General features: G+C 45.4%; 1 protein-coding gene across 4 annotated transcripts in view; it reads right to left on the bottom strand.

Moving 5' to 3' along the window:
• Positions 1-20,920, bottom strand: part of plxna1b (plexin A1b) — a 228,104-nt gene that overhangs the window by 86,381 nt on the left and 120,803 nt on the right. For all 4 annotated transcript variants that reach the window (XR_013965144.1, XM_080780037.1, XM_080780035.1 and 1 more), the window contains exons 7-9: positions 20,075-20,228; positions 17,142-17,241; positions 9,116-9,230 (exon numbers count right to left, since the gene is read on the bottom strand). Coding sequence is in view for 3 of the 4 variants with exons in the window: in XM_080780037.1 (XP_080636163.1) it covers positions 9,116-9,230; positions 17,142-17,241; positions 20,075-20,228 (369 nt within the window). In the remaining variant the exon portion in view is untranslated. The remainder of the gene's footprint in view (positions 1-9,115; positions 9,231-17,141; positions 17,242-20,074; positions 20,229-20,920) is intronic.

Genomic DNA, 20,920 nt, shown 5'->3' on the forward strand with positions numbered 1-20,920 from the left:
ATGGAAGCGATCACTACTCTGGCGATTACTCCGGCGCAAGCAGCGCCTTTATTTTGATGCAGTTCCGGTACTAAATGTGTTAACAGGTTCCGTTCATAGGACGTGTCCACACACGTCATAGGGAATCCAATCGACGGATGTGCTAGGACGCGTGTACACGTCCTAGCACATCCTCAATGATATCAGGCGAGAGGATAATCTACTGTAACTACACGCTTCATTTCTGCTCCTCGTCCACCTCTCGTTCAAAATATGAACGCTTTGGAGCTTTTAGCGATATAATAGCATCGAGAGCAAGGTAAGCTAGCAAGGGGGGGGGGGGGGCGGGTTCAGAGTAAACGCGGCCATGTCTTTCCGGCACCCCAGAGCTCCTATTTTGAAGGAATGCCGGGAATTGATTTGATTGTGTTAAGGCCACCACACATCTTTTTCTATCTCTTTTTTGTCTCAGTGACTATGCATTTATCTTCACCTATCTCTGTTTCTCTCTCTTTATTAATCTCTATGTCTCTCACACACACACACACACACACACACACACACACACACACCGCAGGGGTAACTGAGGATGCAATATTCATCTGTATTCTCCATTAGGCAGGCTGACTGTGAGGGCCATGGAAATGAAGATTTAATACAGGCTGAATAATTAAACCACTGGGACCTGTGAGAGAGAGAGAGAGAGAGAGAGAGAGAGAGAGAGAGAGAGAGAGAGAGAGAGAGAGAGAGAGAGAGACACACACACACACACACACACACACACACACACACACACACACACACCTATCATGTCACCATGTTCCATCTGCATGTTCATGTGTGTGTGTAATCTGTGTGTTGGCATTTTCCCATTAGCTCTTCATTAAGTCTCTCTCCAGCCTGAAGCATTCTTTGCTGTAACTGTTTCTTCATGCTAGTGGACCTGGGAATCGAACCCAGGACCTTCTAGCTGTGAGGCGACAGCACTACAACTGTGCCACCGTGTCCCCCTTTTTTTTCAAGGTTTTAAACGAAAAACATCATGACCTTTTTGTCATGTTATTATCAATACAATCTTAAGTGTCCTGTCAATCATTTGGGGCCCACTTGCAATATCCTCGCGGCCCATAGGTTGGGAATGTCCGGCCTATATCTGTTGAGCTCAACAGACTGCCTGCTAGATCACGTATTCTCAATGTCTTCATGGCGCACATGCTTTTTGACCAGGCAATCAGGCACTTGTCCAAAAATAAATGGGTCTAAAATGTCCTTCAAGTTTGCTCTGAAGGATTCACGTTTGCTTTTCATTTGAAACGTCAGCCTAATCGCCCAAATAATGTGGCCAAAGCAGAAGTCTTTTAAGTGTCCAATCCTTTCCCGCCTTCTGTTGTTGGAATTGATGCAGGTTGCCAGGTATAGTGGGGCTTTCCTGCCTTCTGTTGTTGGAATTGATGCAGGTTGCCAGGTATAGTGGGGCTTTCATGCAACGGAGAGAGAGGCTTTTAAGTGAGCAATGCTTGAGGCGTGCCATATCATGTCAGCAGAAAGAGGGGGAAGGAACGAGGAGAGTAGAGAAGATGCTGGGGGACGTTGGGCCTAAAAATAGTATGAAGATCTCATAGGGGAGAAAGAGATTGAGAGAGAGAGAGACGGACAGACAGACAGACAGACAGAGATTGGTGAGAGCATGCCTGTGTGTTAACGTGCATATTTGCACCAAAAGATTCAAAACCACTCCCCATTTTGTAGGCTACTCCATTTTCTCCCTGATAAAATTAGTAAATTAATTAGTATAAACACACACACACTGAAGCAACATTGACAGACAGGCTGTGTTACATCTTCCAAAATGTGCCAATGCCTGTAATCCCCCCCCCCCCCCCATACACACACACGCATGCCTATTAAGCAATTAAGAGTGTGGAGAGAGACTACGCTCAAACACCTGATACACTCTGCAATTGATTTCCCTGAAGGTGGAAACGCGATTATTGCTTCTTTGGACGAGTCTCCACTGAGAAGTTTCCAAAGAAAGTTAACTGTGTGTGCATGTGTGTGCGTGTGCGTGTTGCGTGTGCGTGTGCGTGTGCGTGTGTGTGTGTGCGTGTATTGGGGGTTCAGTGTGGTTAGTGTGGCTGCTGGTGGTGTGCTACTACCAAACCAAGGGTTAACAATACAGGGCTGGGATCTGGGTCACGGTCCGGCTGGGATCCATCTGGAACCCAGAACCTGTGGTTACTTCACCCTGTCGCCTCCACTTCCTCCGTCTCTCCGTCTCCCCCCCTCTCTCTCTCTCTCTCTCTCTCTCTCTCTCCCTCTCCACGGAGAACATTTGGAAAATAAATTGCGTCACTCTGTGAATGTAATCTGCCTGCATGTTACTGCCCGGAGCCCCCCTGTTATTCTCTCTTTGCCATTTCCTTCTCTTTTTGTCTATTCCCTTTCTTTCCGTCTTTGTTTTTCCCTCTGTTTTTTTCCCCTCTCGAACACACTCTTGTACATCTGCTTTCAATTAAGGCCCGTCTTCGCTCGTCCTCCGCGGGGCGTTAGAAGTAGAAATGCATTATGGGGGATTCCCCCCGGAGAGGCTAAGAAGCAGAGGGGGAGCGGTGATGTTAACCCCTCCACCCCCCCCACCCTCTCTCTCTCTCTCTCTCCCTGTCATGTCATGTCTTCTCTTCCCAACAAGGGTTTATATTTTATTAAACATGGTCCAGGCATGTCTCCTCTTAATGAAAGGCAGGATGGATGTGTATGTGTGTGTCTGTGCGCTTGTGTGCTCTGCAGGACAGTATGAGAGAGAGAGAGAGAGAGAGAGAGAGAGAGAGAGAGAGAGAGACACAGAGAGAGAGAGAGGTGGGTTAGGACAGAGATGGGCAAAAGGCGACAGATTGAAATGGGGAAAACGGGAGTGTAAAAACATAGAAGGGCAAAAATAAATGGACATCAGGAAGATAAAGTGGTAGAATAACACAGTACAGTGTGTGTGTGTGTGTGTGTGTGTGTGTGTGTGTGTGTGTGTGTGTAGGCCTACTGTAGTGTAGGAGAATACAGGAAAGAGGAACGCTTGGCGACGTACTGTACATTTTGCACATCAATGGAAACCGTCCTCTGCACTGAACTCATCCGATTGTAGGAACAGTGAGCGGCTATAAGAGGTTCAGTGTCTTGCTCAAGGACAGAGAGAGAGAGAGAGAGAGAGAGAGAGAGAGAGAGAGAGAGAGAGAGAGAGGCCAAGCTACAGTGAGTGGGAGCACAGATAAGACAAATAGAGATGGAGAGAGGAGAGCAACCGAGAAGAGAGGGAGAGGAGATGGTGGGAGGAAGCTAGGAGGAAGCTCCCTGATAGATACTGTATATGTAGAAAGCACTGGTTCTATGGATCCACGTGCTCTCACGTTGCTAGGAGACTAGACTTTTTTTAAAACCATAATAAGCAATGGAAAATATAGCTATAGCTAGCCAAGCTACTATAACAAAACAAAGCTATATCTATCCATCCATGAAACAGAAAATAAGTTATGGGTTGGTTGTTGTTTAAACATAACATTTTGTTAATCCGGATTGATGTATACTTTGTTGCGCACTGGTGTTGCATGGGGGAAATAGCTGATCTACAACCTCACAAGGATGATTTGAGGCATTTTGTTCCAAAAATGTGTTTAGCAAAAGTCCACCTATTGGTGGTGCTATAACAGGCCAATGTAAAAAGGGTGGGATATACTCCTCAGCCTAGTAGGAAAGTCTGTGAAAGATGTCACGTAAATTTGAGGATTTGAGGCTTTTTGTTCAAAACGGGCTAATCCTGCAAACTTTGAAAGCCAATTAGGATGGAATATGAAATTTCAGTTTGAACATTGAGGAGATGCCAAAACTGAGAAGAAGGGAAGACAGCAGAGAAGTGAAAAGATACAGTATATTCCTCACAGACAGAGCCTCGGAGGGAAGGAGAAATACTGGGTGGTACTGTGGTACACCCCCCAACCAACACCCTGGTGGTACACCCCCAAACCAACACCCTGGTGGTACACCCCCCAACCAACACCCTGGTGGTACACCCCCCAACCAACACCCTGACCCTTATGCGACTGCTTGTTATGATTTACTCTGATAAGAACCAGCGACAGTCAGAGCGACACACACACACACACACACACACACACACACACACACACACACACACACACACACAGTCCTTGGCCTACAGTCACTAGAGGGGAAGCCCCTCGTTGGAGAGAGAGAGAGAGAGAGAGAGAGAGAGAGAGAGAGAGTGTGTGTGTGTGTGTGTGTGTGTGTGTGTGTGTATGCGTGTGTGTGTGTGTGTGTGTGTTCAATGTCTGGATGCCAGCCCGGATAAACACTGTGTGCCAAAATGTCATGGCTTGGGGCCCTCACACCTACATCGCAAGTAACGCTACCATCCATGCCGTGTTTGTGTGTGTGTGTGTGTGTGTGTGTGTGTGTGTGTGTGTGTGTGTGTGTGTGTGTGTGTGTGTGCTATTTTGCTTGGCTGAGTCCTCTTGATGTAACCTCTGAGGACACAATGTCATACATACTGTACACTGACTTCATACTTAATAATGTGCTTATAGTATCTGGTCTAAATGTGTGTGCTCGCTGACTGGAACATAGAACAGGCCGATGCAAAGCCATGTTTAGTTACTTGCTAGTCATACATACAACATTTAAACACACTCCATCAATAAGTGGATGTGAAGTTCATCAGCATCACTTTACTGTACTTTCTGTAAAAGGAAGAGTGAGAGAGGAAGAGGAAGGATGACACTATTTAACCATCAGTGGAAAGCAAAGTGTTGAATTTAACACCAGTAAAACATTCATCAAAGACAGTATAAGGCAACACATTCCACAGCGTGGAGGGCAGACGAGAGGCGGAGCAACTGAAAGATGGACATTATGGAACGAGAGAGAGAGAGAGAATAGATAGATATGACAACAGTACGTAAAGCTGGAAAAGGGAAGTGAGAGAACTGCAGGTCCCACAACTCAGTCCTGCTCCATGCCTCACTCTGCTACATCAAAATTATGTTCAGTGGGTCTTAACGGAGCTTAACCAATTAACCACCAATGCTCGTCAAAAAGTGAGAAAATACAGCTTGAGGTAAGACATGAAAGCCGATCTGAAAATTTCTACAAATTGTACAACTGCAGACAACACTTCTCTCCTCTTCTCACCCCTCAGATTGTTTTCTTTTGTGGAAAAAAACCCCCACAATTTTCTGTACAGTCGACCTTAAATGGAGCATTTTTTTGTTGTTTTCGTGCCGTCAATCTGTATCGAGTTAAACTTGTAAATCATAGACCACCAGCCGTAAGCCCTTATTCTGAAGAGCCTTATTCTGGTGAACCTGAAAGTAACAATCAATCATTTCTGGGGCACATGGGAGATACTTTCGTTTTCGTCAAAAGCGATAAAATACGGTTCCGCGAGGTCGTGGGGATTATTTTTATTGAGCTCCTAAAAACATCGGTCTTCTGTATGATCACCTCGATCCGAGCTTCAATTCCGAGATAACCGCTGCTAAGGATTGTCGCTAAGATTACTGTGGACGGAGGCAGAATATTGAACGACGTCACAACACGGAAGCAAAGCGTTCCCAGGAACGTTCCCAACACGTTCCCAAAGCGTTCCCAGACGACGGAGACACCAAGAACCAGTAAGAACTATACTAGCGATGCTGGATGCATTATAACACAAAAAGCTCGTTCAATGTCGGACTGTTGTCGAGACTTACTTTCATTTATTCTCACATATCAGATTCACTTGTTGCTAGACTGTTCATTCTGTATAAATGGGATAGATGTACAATATATTCATGCATACATTCACTGGTACATTATACTGATAGTTACTGATGGAATGTACTGTTCATATGTTTAGGTTAACTGAGTCAGACCCAGTGCATCTCTACAGTGTCAGACTCTAAGTCTGTTTCTGTTATATATTAATATTAGACAATTATCTAAAAACACTAATTACAGATGGATGAGTTAGTGCTGCTTAAAGAGATAAAACACACGCCAGCCTGCATGGTTGTCATAGTAACGAGAGGCAAATACTTGAGGAGATGACAGCGGAACACTTGAAGGGCAGAGAAGGAGGGGAGAAATTAAGGGGGGAATGGAGACAGCAATGGACAGAAAGAAAAGAGAGTGGGGGATTTGTAGATACTGTAACTCTCTTCAAGTGGCATTGCTATTGTTCTTTGAAATGGTACTGTGGTGTAGTAGCTGCATGCTATGTGTCGGTTTATCACCGTGTTCTATACCTTGATCAAAGCATGATTGTTGACTTCGAGCAACATTCAAAATCATTGAGGGTGGTAATGTTTATGGGTGTTCTCGAGGTTGACACAAAGCAGTAGACACATTGGCACATCTGGTGGCAACAGTCTACTGTAAATCTACTGTAGACAGTCTGCAGTCCATTTCTCCAAAAGGGAATGCAAAGACCCCCCATGTAAAGCGTCTTTGGGCACTCAGAAAAGCGCTATATAAGTTTGAGATATTATTATATTATTATTATTATTATTAATGTGTATGCATGTATTTGACCAGAAGCAGCAGGGATGAAAAATGAATGACCACTGACCAGAGCGGAGGCAAGCCCACGTCTCCCCCAGCAAATCAAACCCTGGCTCTCTTACGACCAAACAACTCTTACACCGCTGTGAGCTTGTGCATCAGCTATTTTCACTATTCGTCACGAGTTACTTTTATTGAATCCTGACTACACATTGTGGGTGGAATATTGCTGACATGCTGACACTGTCAGAAGCGATGCTTAACACCAGGGGCATGGCACACACCTGCGGATTCAGGTACTTGCTCACTCTCATAAGCATGTACAGTACACATGTAAACATGTGCACACGCACAGTCGCACACACGCACGCTCGCGTGCCCAGTGAAAGGTCAGGAGAGATGAATGGAGGGACTGTCTGTCTGGCACGCAAGCATTTGAAAGAAGCAAGGGATGAGGTGAGCAGAGGACGAGAAAAGAAGAGAGATCGATGGAAAGAGGAGAGGAGAGATGAGTCCAGCCTACAGGAAGAGGAGAGGAGAGATGAGTCCAGCCTACAGGAAGAGGAGAGGAGAGATGAGTCCAGCCTACAGGAAGAGGAGAGGAGAGATGAGTCCAGCCTACAGGAAGAGGAGAGGAGAGATGAGTCCAGCCTACAGGAAGAGGAGAGGAGAGATGAGTCCAGCCTACAGGAAGAGGAGAGGAGAGATGAGTCCAGCCTACAGGAAGAGGAGAGGAGAGATGAGTCCAGCCTACAGGAAGAGGAGAGGAGAGATGAGTCCAGCCTACAGGAAGAGGAGAGGAGAGATGAGTCCAGCCTACAGGAAGAGGAGAGGAGAGATGAGTCCAGCCTACAGGAAGAGCTGGACTTGGTGGGGCACTGAGAGCACAACTAATGGATGTGGCAGCCCGGAGAAGGATGATGAATGAGCGCGCGTGTGTGTGTGTGTGTGTGTGTGTGTGTGTGTGTGTGTGTGTGTGTGTGTGTGTGTGTGTGTGTGTGTGTGTGTGTGTGTGTGTGTGTGTGTGTAGATGATAGATTCTCCAACAGAGCATGTGGCTGGTGGCTTCTATGGGCACAGATGAGGTGACAGGAGAGCTCTCTCTGTCCCCAGACCACTGTCAACGCAGCCTCTCTCCTCTTTCTTCCATTCTCTTGTGCACTCTATCTATCCATCTCTCTCTCTGCATGCACCTGCAGAACGTAACGTACCATAATCATTATTTAAATGTAAGTACCTGCTGTGGACGTAGTAGAGCCCTTGGGGACAGCGTTTAAGTAACTATAGAGGGTTCAAGTTGTTAAAATTAGCCCTGAAGATAGTGTTCTCATAAAGTGAGATACTGGCTTTTTTGTCCCCCGAGTTATTATCTGTGTCCCAATATTTGAAATCGTTATGTAAAAATTAAATAATCCCGCAAATGCCTTAAAACACCACCACTTTAGAACACGGCAAGTCCGTTTATAGATTTATTACCCGTTTCATCGTGCTCTCCCCCTGCTCTGCATCGTTCAATCTCTCTCTATCACTGCAAGCTTTCCTTGTGTTTATACAATTCACACTAGCCAGCGCTTTCCCTGTGTCTTACAGATGGGAGCGCTAATCTGCTAGTGTTAGCTCCGTGAGGCGTGAAGGCTGGGCCCAGTGTGTGGTTGTGGACAGTGATGTTAGTGTGCTAGCTACAGTATAGTTTCCACACAGATGAGGGCTGCGATAAAGAGGAGTGTACCGTAGTTGGATAAAGACAGAGTCATTAATATATGGGCTGTGATCCTGGTCAGCTAACCAGGACACTTCAATCAGCAGAGATACTGTAACAATGAGGACTGGACCACTGAGACATCAGACTGTTTGATAAACCACAAACATTACTGCCATCCATGCACAGTGGATTTATATTGAGGAACCTTTTGAGAAAATAATTATGCCTTTCAATGTATCAGTGTGCATTTGTCACATTGCGTGTGTGCATGCGCACGTGTGTGTGTGTGTGTGTGTGTGTGTGTGTGTGTGTGTGTGTGTGTGTGTGTGCCTCCATGTCCTCTGTAGTGATTGACAAACACATTGAGTCCCACTTGCGATTCCTCACATCACCCGCTCAAGCCATGGCCATGGCTCGATTGATATTAGCTTTTATGCTAATGTAGCATTTGGCTGTGTTGGAACAAGGCCGTATTTTCCATTCAGGCTTGCTTATGGTCTTATGGGCCAAGACAAGAATTATGGCTGCCCAGAACTCAGGCTGTGCCATGAGCCCCTATCACACATACAAACACAAACCACACAGCAGACAATAGTAAATCCCCAAAAAACTATAGGGGTCTGTGCATGTGTGCGTGCGTACATTCGTTATTACTGTACATGACTACAGACCGTTTATATGAGTAAGCTAAAAATATTAACTTATGCTAATCTATTTGGGCCTTTCTCACTTTAGCCATCACTGTCACGATTCATAAACCTCTTCTATGAGCAAAAGCCAAGCGCTGTCCTTCAAGTGCCTGAAGAGGTAGCAGTTCTCAGACCAGATTGAAGCAGACACAACGACATGTGGGAAGGGAGACGGATCAGGAAGTAGTGTGACACTCACCTCAGAGATGTTGACGCGTCCCTCCTGGAATGAGCAGTCGTTGGCGTTCTGCGTACACATGTGGCGGTACTTACACCAGTGGCACGGGAATGAACCGTTCACACACGACAGGCACCTGAAAGAGAAAGTAAATGATTGATGAGTGACATCATTCCCCGACAATTAAAACTCAATGAATACGTCGTTGTGCGTTGAAAATAGCAGATCTACAAGTACAAGCCCTCAATGCGTCACATTCGCGGCTTGTATAGGTCTGCTGTAGGGTTGTCCCGATTGGATGATCGGAAATCGGGGTTGATCACGTCATTTGTAAATGATCGGAATCGGATAGGGAGCCAAATAATTTGATCGGGACATCCCTAGTATACATTTGATATCAATAATATGATATTAGACTGGATACTGTCTGTGATATGGGATAATGTACTATTGTGATATGGCATAAACGTGTTCTATAAAATATCATATAAAATACAGAAATCTCCATATATGGGCATAAAAGGGACACAACAGATGGGTGGAACGGGTACTCTGACACGGGTACAAGGTGAATTGCATAGCCGGGTGAGGCATGGATCTCCAACTCCCATCGTTACCGACTCGGTGCGCTACAGCCGGGCACCGGTCTAGTATCCATAACCATAATAATAAATCTTTCCCTAAAAAACCTGCACTATCCACAAGTTTCACACATTTGATTTCAAATCATTGAATCGTATCGTATCGCCATAATGAACCAAAATTGTCCATCGTCAACGATGTATTGTGATAGATATCGTTGTTAAAATGGATTGTTACACCCCTACTGTACTGTACAATGTCACAGACAGGGCTGATTGTCTGCTTCACAATTATTGATCTCTCAGCATTTCTATATAACGTTTCCATCTCAATGTGTTCAAGTGTGTTCAGCAGAATCCTGGTTACGACAAAACTATCACCTTTCTATAAATCTTTTTTTTTTCTCGTATGTTACGGCCATTTTCTCAGTGTCTCTAGATACAGTGAAATTCCATTTCACTGTATCTACCTTCTCCAAGTCACATGACACCTTGTTAGTTTAGCCTTCTTTAAGTCATCTCTCCATCTCTTCAATACATCAATACATCTTTACCGTGCTGTCTCCTGCCCTTCTCCTTCTCCCCCTCACCTTTCATCCTCTCATCTCTCTTCTCTCTCTGTCAAACTACCTTCACCTCTCTCTCTCTCTCTCTCTCTCTCCTCTACCTTCCTCTCATCCATCACTCCGTTCCCTTGTGGCTATCGCTCACATCTATTCACCGGCCATATACTGTACACTGACTACTTTCTATACGTCTACCATCTACTGTAGCTCTCTTTCATCCAGTCAGACTTAACCTTTCTTCCCCTCCCTCTCTCTCTCCATCTATCCCCTTTCAGTCAGTCCGTGCCATCTCTTTTTTTAAAAGCCCTCCGCTGTTCTTTGTCTAAAGCTCTCTTTCATCCGTGCAGCTATAAAGGCACTCCGCCATTTTAAATTCACCTGCTTTTAGCCTAGCCTCTGTGAGGTGTGGAAAGATGAGGGGGACAGGGGGGGCATAAGAAAGAGAAGGGAGACGGAGACGGAGAGATCAAAAGCAGGTGGATTTCCCTGAGAGGTGGAGACGCCAGGTATCGTGGGAGAGAGGGAGAGGAGAGACGGGGAAACAGGGAGCCAAGAGGGGGTGGGGGTCTACCCTGGACTCTGTGTAGGCGTCACTTGGCAGAGAGAAGCAACAATGGGTTGGGGGGGGGGCGTGCGGGGGTGCGTGTGTGCGTGTCCCGTCTAATGGTTGCCATTGGAGAGGATCTCAAGTTGTTTGGATTGATTTACCATCATTAATTCTTGGACACATTCATTCTTTAAAACAGTAAAATACTCAAAGTACTAAAATAAGCCAAGAGTGTACAAATGGACCTAAATCTACCCTTACAGGTCTCACAGTAAAAGGAATACTTTTTTGTTGTTGTGCATTGATGAATCAGATATTTGCAACAGATTAATCAATAATGAAAATAAATCGTCAAACAAGCTGCTGACTGCATGACGAGCCTTGAGAGTCTTAATAGCCATGATTTACAGATACGCTCATTATTTCCTCATCTTTGTGCTAAACATGTACAGTTTTTGAAGTTATTGCTATTGTGTCGATAGCTCTTTTATTGCGCCCTTTGTTGTTTGTTTAGTGTTTAGTGTTTAGTGTTTAGTGGGTGTAGATCCAGGAATAGTAAAGAGCAAGTCGAGACACTCGCTGGCTGATTTGTATTCAACAACATCTGGCAGGAATAAATTCACACATCTGTCTGAATCGATATGGGCACTGTCTCGACGAGGACGTTTTAACCCATGTAGAACGGCAGCTCCTCTTCCTCTTATCCACGTGAAAAATGAGCGTTTTAACTCTTGAGCTCTGAGATGGGGGCCCTGCGCAACTCCATCAAACCTGACGTAGATTCATTTGGATCAATTAGGGCTGCTCGTTTGTTGGGTGCGCTGTTTAAGCGATCGTTTCCAGGCCAGACCCCTTTTCCTTTTCGGGGAGATCAGAGGCTGGAGCTTAATTCAATCCCACCGCTGCCTTAATTGACCAATTTAGCATTGTGCTGAGAGAAGCTGTCCATTTAGAATGAAGGATAGGCGGCTAAGGAAATAACGGGCCTCTTAATCCCACACAGAGCAAGTGGGAGATTTGTCAATGTTGCCAACAAATGGAGAGAGAGTGATTAGGCTAGACTACAGGTTAGCATGGCGTACATGCTCGCAACAGCAGATCATTTGGTTTCCAATCTGTTGGAAAGACAGTATACGAGACAGACCTCTTTCCATATGAACAAAAGGGTAGAGTTATCAATGCGAGACAAACGAACACTGGGTGAGTTAGCCAAGCGGCTGAATGGCTGTGCATCTTGTTAGCTTTTGTTATTTTCAACTCTCCCCACTTTGAATAACAATGACTCTTTTTTTTGGGAGGCCATGCAATAGATCGTTGCTCATCAAAATACAGTAGGAAAGCAATTTATCAAGGAGAGAACTGTACAATACACACTTGATAGTCCATGCATAAGTGCCAGTCTGCGTACATGTGTGCATGTAATCCTCGGTAATCCCTCTTTTTATCTGACTTTGATCTTTTATTCATGTCCAGTCAACCTTGTTAGCGTATTGGCGACTTTGATATAACGAGCAAAATATCAGCATGCAGCCACCGCTACTTTCTATGCTTCTTATGATGAGTCTGTCTGACTGAAAAAAGGTAGTTGCTCAGATGAATACATCACACGAAGGGTTAGCGGGTGGTCATCTAAGACCAGCCGGAGGCCCCTTATGACAACCCTTTAACAACCCCCCTCTTAGTTCCTGGAAATAAATAAGGAACCCCTGTCATGTGCCCCCCCCCTAGGACATCCAAATCTCTCTTTTAGCCTTGATGCTAACCGTTTCAAGAAGCCACCCAAGGCCATTTGGGTGTGTTCAACCAACGCTTCCATTTCTACTCTCCAGGGGTGGGCTCCTTTCTCTGGACCCCCTAGTAGCTCCCTCTTTCTCCTTCCTGACACTCCACCCCAGGGGCCTTAAAGTCTCAAAACCCCTCGTGGGCTGCAGTCTGCAGACACGCTTTGCGTATGGCTACGCTCATAATGCAAATTTAATCTGTTGCTATTCAGATGCTAATCGAGCGACACTTCTGTAGCTTTGGTGCCCTTTCTTGCCATAGAGCACAATGTATTATGTTTCTCTCCTCTCTCTTACTCTTCTCTTAGTTATGCTTTATGGAAGCACTGTGTATTTGACACTGATATAGAGAGAGGTGTGTGGGTGTGTGTGTGTGTGTGTGTGTGTGTGTGTGTGCGTGCGTGCGTGCGTGTGTGTGTGTGTGTGTGTGTGTGCATTCACATACAGTACTTCATAGAGACAAGCTCTAAATATACAGAATACATCGTTTTTTGCCATAAGATCTCCTCACAGCAGAACAATGGGATTTAGGTTCAAAATGGTCAAAGTGTGCATTTAACAGCCGCATTGTCATCATACTAGTTGATGCATTTCACTTCAATCTCTACCATCACTCCATGTATAACCACGGTTTAATTTAATCTTTTTTTTTTTACACCTCTTGTCTATGGCTTAAATTAGCTTTTTAGGATGTTCCATTTCTCAAAAAACGAATACCATCTGATCATCGTCTGAGACAAATTAACAAACGGTGATAAAAGGTGCTTAATATTGCCTTATATAGACATTTTAACTGGAGTTCATTGCCAGAATATCCAACCTATCTTTAATAAATGGGGGACCATGGAATGATAAAAAAAAGCGTATGGAAATATTTAATTAAGAGGCAATCATAGCCGTGGGTGATGTTCTATTCCAATCTCTGCAACCCTTAAACTGAAACAGTGGGATTTCTAATTAGATTAATACTGCTATGCAAATTTATGGCATTTTCTAAAAGGGAAGGGCCATGACATAATCAGTTGAGTAAATATGATGGGAGGGGGATGTGTGTTTTGTGGGACGAGGGCTGGGGGTGGTGTGCACGGTGTCGGCTGCGTAGAGAGTACACACAGTCAAATTAATTTCCCCCAGGGTGGAAAAACGGATTCTAAATGGACCCTTATGGTTATGGAACCATATGGTTACTGTCAAACGGACCCAAATGGACACTTTTGGGTCATTTCACAGTGCAAAATGAGTGGGTTATGTGTATTTGTCTACAGTATACGTGCTTGCATCAGGTTCAGGTTTATTTTTGAGCACAAAAATAGCATGGTTGTTGTTCACCACCTGTGCGCAATCTAACACACACACACACACACACACACACACACACACACACACACACACACACGCACATATTAACTGTATAAATGTATATATGATGATTTTGGGTGTGCCAGTACAGTACAGTGACAGTACAGTACAGTACAGTACAGTACAGTAGAGAGACCCCCACACGGTAACTCTGTCATTTCTCTACCGTTTCGGACGTGGGGCGGCTCGCCGGAACCGGGCCGGCACCCTGGCTGTGGTCTTGTGGGTCTGGAACTTCCGGGGACCGCCACACAGAGTTGCACCACTCACTTCACACGGGTGTGATTTTGTCATATGTATGAATACAGGGTATAATCATCATCATCGTCGTCATGTAATCACCAGCAGTCCTTTGCATCTCTGCCCGAAAACTCATGACTTTAACCCATTCTGAACGGGAACCCGTTTTGGTGTTAGTATCATGTTATGCTTTAGCTATTGAAAAATAGCAGATCTACAAGCTCATAGCGCGCCACCGAGTGGCGCGCTACGAGCTTGTAGGTCTGCTATTTTTGAAAAATCGAAGAACGACTGACATTTTTAGAATCTGATCTCAGGTCAGAATGGGTTAATCAGACCAGTGTGTGTCCAGTGGAAACCTCGTATGAATCTGATCTCAGGTCAGAATGGGTTAAACAACGATGAGGCAGTCTGGAGACAAACGTGCTTCACGCACGGCCATGTGAGCCGAGTCACCACGCAGAACAACATTACCAGTTCTGATCTCATCAGACGCCACACGCTGACGCCCAGGGTGTACAGCGGGCACACAGGCATGAGCGCCAGCTCTTTGTCTCAGCATCTCCCTCCGCCATCAGCTCCTCTGACTCCTCTGAGTCCCTGGCAAAGACGCAACATGGCTTATCCATAACTTCATTAAATGCTGTCCCATTACATCATCTGGAGGCTGCAATGGATGGGATTTGATCAGAGAGCTTTGCCTTCAGTCTCAACACTGCCATGCAGTTTGGTTCATTGTGGCAGTTTGGAAGGACACGCTGTCTCTGCATATACCGTGTATGCAGAGATCTCTCAAAGTCGCTTTCTCTGTATTCATGTATCCATCCAGAATAAACATGCAGATACATTGAAGGCCATGGTGTAGAGAGGTGTGGCCATTCAGCATTATGACAATTCACACATTTTCAACCTCATGTTCATGTAATTGGTCCTCACAAATACGCTTTACGAGATGCCAACATTTCGGTCAACACAATCTGTGTCTCATAGGTAGGCTGTGGACAGTTCAGAAACTTGCCTGCCAATTACATCATCAATGGGGAATGCAAGCACCATAAACCATAAAATAAACATTTATCTTCATGGAATGTTAGTACACTGAAATGCAGTATAAGAGATGGAAATTGAACATGGTGAGTGCAGTGGTCAATTAAGACAATGTTGTGGGGGTACATGCTTGTATGGTTCCAGACCCATATATACAGTTAATATGTGCGTGTGTGTTAGGTTGCGCACAGGTGGTGAAAAACAACCATGCTGTTTTCGTGCTCAGACGCACCCACCCACCCAGCCACACACACTCATAGCTCCGTAAGGGAGTGGTTGCACCACCACAAAAAAATACATATTTAGCCACTTGTTCGGATGCCCCCGCCGCCTGTCAAAAATAGCTAAAATCATTCAAACGAAAGATAGCAGCAAATGAAACAAAAATAACACTCATCTTTTACTTTCTCTAATAACCTAAAACATGAAATAGAAAGTTGTCCTTTAAACATTCATGAATGTTCTGAATTTGCTTTTTTATGTAAAAAATATACATACTGTACTGTACAGTACACAGTGTTACACACCATATATACCATCATATTTAAGGTAATTTAAGGTCCCTATTGTTAGATTTGATGGAGATGAATTCACCGTGAACTGACATTGTAAACCACCACGCCCTTAACCAGCTGAGCTAATCAGTGTTGTTGCGGCGGGGGGGGATTTGTGTACAAGGGCTGTTAAGAGGGGGGTCCAGGGTAGAGGTCACAGTAACGGATTAGGTGTCCGAGATATTCAGAGCTTCAATGAGCTGTAAGTGACAGCGTGTAGAGAGGTGTCATGTGTGTGTGTGTGTGTGTGTGTGTGTGTGTGTGTGTGTGTGTGTGTGTGTGTGTGCAGACAATCCTCCAAGGAGGCTCATCTAACAGCCAGAGGGGAGTGAAGATAGAGCCCTGTGGTGCCCCAGGGGCCTCCTGGACATCTGCTGCCCCAGGGCTAATACCCTGGCAGACGTCTCAACCTACACTGGGTCAGCCATGGATGGACTTGGGGTAGGGGGTGGGGCTTGGGGTAGGGGGCGGGGCTTGGGGTGGGGCTTGAGGCCAGCTCTTACCTAACAGGGCGGCTGACGCTTGGGGTAGAGTTGCTCTAAGGGTGTGAAAGATTCTCAGAAGAAGGTGGATTGGGAGACAGTGGCAAACAGTGATTGAAAGCATAGCTGAGGGCATTTTGTGTGTGTGTGTGTGTGTGTGTGTGTGTGTGTGTGTGTGTGTGTGTGTGTGTGCCTGTCCTTCATGTATCTCGAGAACCGGCTCATCTGTAAACTTCAAACTAGGCATGTGCATTGCCGAGGACCCGAGGGAGTGTACTGTGCGTTATGACGTGCGTTGGACTGGTGGTTGCCCATATTTGGGCATATATGTGATCCGATGTAATCAGTAACATGCTTCCAAGTACTTTGATAATGATAATGGGTACTCTGCCAACGGTACAACAGGTATTCTGAGATATTTCCAACAGGCATCGTTCCCAATAAGCATCGGCATAGTATATCCAAAACTAACTTTTTTTCCCCCGAATAAGTCGAGAGGGAAACTTTGCGACATACCATCTTTTGTAATGAATTAATCATTGCAGCATCATTAGGGTGTACATCAGGTTATGACAATAAGAGTAGAATTACCATCTCATATCCCAATCGTTTCCCATATATACAGCACATTCGATTTTTCACTCCCAACAGTAACACAAGCCTCCTGTGGAGGTCGGACAGGGGTGGAACTGTGTGTCTGTGTGTGTGCGCGCATCTCCCAGTATCCTAACTATCTCTTGCGGACAGTAACATGAGACAGCCCAGGGGGGAACTGGACAGTGAGACCATCACTCAAAAAAAAGGGAACAAAAGAGGGTCTCTCTCTAGTTTTCCCAGAAGCTCACGTGAAAAGAACAAACATTGCATGCTTTCAAACGGGTTCAACTTACGACTGGTGGACGCTGCAGTTGTAGAACACGAAGTCCACGCTGGCAAACTTTTTCTTGGTCTCGTTGGACTTGAGATGGAGCTTCACCACCCGCTTGTCGCCTGAAAACCCCCAGAAAAACATTCATTAGATGGAGCTTCACCACCCGTTTGTCACCTGAAAACACCCAGAAAAACATTCATTAGCACAAAGAGAGCAAAGGAGCAAACGTAGGCCTACCCACAAAGTGTGTTTCTACTCCTGCGCACTACACCTGTGCACGTATTCCCCAACATTAGGGGTGGTCAAGCTGGAATTATACTTGCTTGTGCAAGTATGTGTCACACAACGTAATTAGCAAATCTACAAGGTCACTCATAAGCCATCGCAGCCACCCACTACCTAATAACAGCCTGGCGTCTGACACCATGTTGAGATTTAACTCACCACACCATACTCAACCAAATTCACAAACGATTGTTCTAATTAAAAGTGGTCTATCCTCCGTGGAGTGGCTATTATCATTGGGTGTATAAATCATGTGTTTATAATGCCTATCAAACGATATAGAGAGAGAGGGGCAGACTTCGGGTAATAATGTCTAAATGCCCGGTGCGTGGAACAGGAAGTGCACTGTGCTGTCGCTCTTGCTGCAGCGGATTATGAAAGCATTTGAATTTGCGGTGCTGCTGCGCCATGCGCAATCAGCTATCCAGAGAGAGGGAAGAGAGAGAGAGAGAGAGAGAGAGAGCATTTAGGAAACTCAGAAACAATTAATTATAGACAATTCGTCTTTTATCCTGTCATTTGTATAATGTGTATGAGAGAACATTAAACGATAGATAGCCTACACTACACTGTCCTATGGCACATTCAAAGATAAAGATGACATACCTACATTGGAGATATATTAGGTGCAGCTATTATTTTATCAATTAGGCTGTGCACAGCTGAGCTAATTGATGCTAAATAGGTTAGCAACACATTGAGCGCAACATCAGTTGATTCCAGCCAAGAGGAGGGAGAGAGAAGAAAGGGTGCGACAGATTCAGACAGAATAGGAGAGAGAGAAGGGGATTTTCTTTTTGTGGGTTGGTTGACCCGCCTTGGCTGGCCCGCGATATTGCGTCGGAATCTAGGCTATAACCCGTCCGCCCACCACCCCCGCGGTTCAACCCGCAGGGCCTGCTCGCTACGGGTGGGCGCATTATAGTGGGCCTGGCTGCACCTGGGGTGATGAAGCTCTCTCTCAATATTAAGTCAAAAGACTGTGCCTGCAATATATATATTCACCATACCATATAATTAAAACATGCTCGAAAGCAACTGTAATCAAATAATGCCCCGGTGGCCGCCCGGTGCAAAAATAAATGAAAGCATATACTGCAAATAGACGCCTAGTTCCTTTACGCCCTGTGTCCAAATTGATTTTGAATATTAAACGCCAAGGGTACTACTTGGAAAAATACGGGTAGGTAAGCTATTTTACGAGCACAACATCTCACCATGAAGTATAAATCATGGTGTCACTTTGTTGTGTCTAAAAAAAGGATTCTTCTTCTATAAACTGAACACACACACACACACACACACACACACATACGCACACAAGCACACACACACACACACACACACACGCACACGCACACGCACACGCAGTGTCACTCAGCAACACATGCAACGAGGCACACCCACAGCGTGGCAGCGGTAAAAATAGCAACACCAATCAGTGTTTGGATGGCAGAGCTGATGAGGGTTCATAATGGGGGATAATAGGTGGCACTGAATAACTACCGAGAAGTAACACACGACAAACTTAGCCCATTCTGACCTGAGATCAGATTTATACGAGGTTTCCACTGGACACACACTGGTCTGATTAACCCATTCTGACCTGAGATCAGATCCTAAAAATATCAGTCGTTCTTCGATTTTTCGAAAATAGCAGACCTACAAGCTCGTAGCGCGCCACTCGGTGGCGCGCTATGAGCTTGTAGATCTGCTATTTTTAAAAAGCTAAAGCATAACATGATGCCAATACCAAAATGGGTTCCCGTTCAGAATGGGTTAGACAACGCACCAACAGACAGCCTTTAGAACATTGAACGCAAATAACAATAACATTATTTCTTACATCTTTGACAATTACTGGATGTGAATAAACACGCTTTATGTTAGGAAAAAGAAAAGGATAAAGCTTTCCTATCAAGATATTTCTAAATATAGCATACCAGATGTTGCTGCTTTGAAATGAAGTTATGGGCATAACCGGCATCGTTTTGTTCGAAAACAAACTGACAACGCACGATAATGGGAATTACAAAAGCACGTTATTTTCAGAAACGGAATGCGGAATTATGTTTGGGGGCTTTGCGAGGAGCGGACGAGCGTTATTGGTGCTGACAAACTCGTCTGGATATAGATACAGTGAGCGAGTCATCCGGTAACATTAATATGCGGTTTTCTGGTCAATATGCAACTGTAGCCGCTCCAATTTCTACATACATGTGAGTGATGTGACCACCATAGGAGGAGAAACATCAGCTTAGGTGATGAATATATACGGACAGTACATGCTATAGAGATACTGAAGAGAGAGGAGGGGGAGAGATAGAGAGAGAGAGAAAGAGAGAGAGACACAGACAGACAGACAGACAGACAGACAGACAGACAGACACAGAGAGACAGACACAGAGAGAGTGAAGAGGGCGAGAGAGACAATCTGAGCAACAGGCAAAAACGCATTACAGTTTTTGTTTGGATATGTAAAGGTCAGTGGTCAGACCCCCCACTCCTCACGGAGGACCCAGTCTCTCTGTCGTCTCCCACCTTTGTTCCTGGTGATGGGGATAACATCACGGGCCGAGGGGGACAGAGGGACAGACAGACAGACAGACAGACAGACAGACAGACAGACAGACAGACAGACAGACAGACAGACAGACAGTCTCCCACCTTTGTTCCTGGTGATGGGGATAACATCACGGGCCGAGGGGGACAGACAGTAAATGTATCCGCCCTGGACGCGTCCCTCTGTCTCCACGTAGTCCTCGAAGGAGCAGTTGACCCCCGCGGAGAGGTCAGGAACGTTATGGGCCTGAAGCACCAACTAGAGGACGGGAGGACGGGAGAGAGAATACAAGATCAATGGGAGGACATGGTGAACATGGATTGTTATAAGATATGACATGGGGGTTAATGGGTACTGGGGGCGGGAGGGAGTATGTGTGAGCAATAGAAAGTGTCTTGTGCGCTTGTGTGTGTCCATGCATGCATGTGTGCATGCGTGCGTGCGTGCAACACGCGTCCACACGTGTATGTGTCAGTCATAACTGCTGCGATTACAGCAAGGTTAATGTGTACACAAAGAAAAACTGAGGTATGCTGCCATTAACCTTTATCCATAATATACTGTATATATATATATATATACATACACTGCAGATTGTGCAGAAAATGCAGGAAGTTTGAAGGCAGAGAATGGTTGAGTGCGCACGAGCGCGTGCGCACACACCCACACACACACACACACACACACACACACTCAGGGGTAGAGTGGCTGGATGGTAACCGCACGGTTGCCAGTTCGAACGCTGTGGGCTCCCCCAGAGTTACCGTCGAAGTGTGAGTAAGACACTGAACCCCTAATTGCTCCCGATGTGCTGGTTGGTGCCTTTGCATGGTTTCCGTCACCATCGGTGTATGAATGTGTGTGTGAATGGGTGAATTGATGCACAATCTATGTAAAGCGCCTTGGATAAAGGCGCTATATAAATGCACCATTTATCATTTACCACACAC

This window comes from Protomyctophum bolini (assembly GCF_963924005.1).
Source record: "Protomyctophum bolini genome assembly, chromosome: 2".
Classification (NCBI taxonomy): Eukaryota; Metazoa; Chordata; class Actinopteri; order Myctophiformes; family Myctophidae; genus Protomyctophum; species Protomyctophum bolini.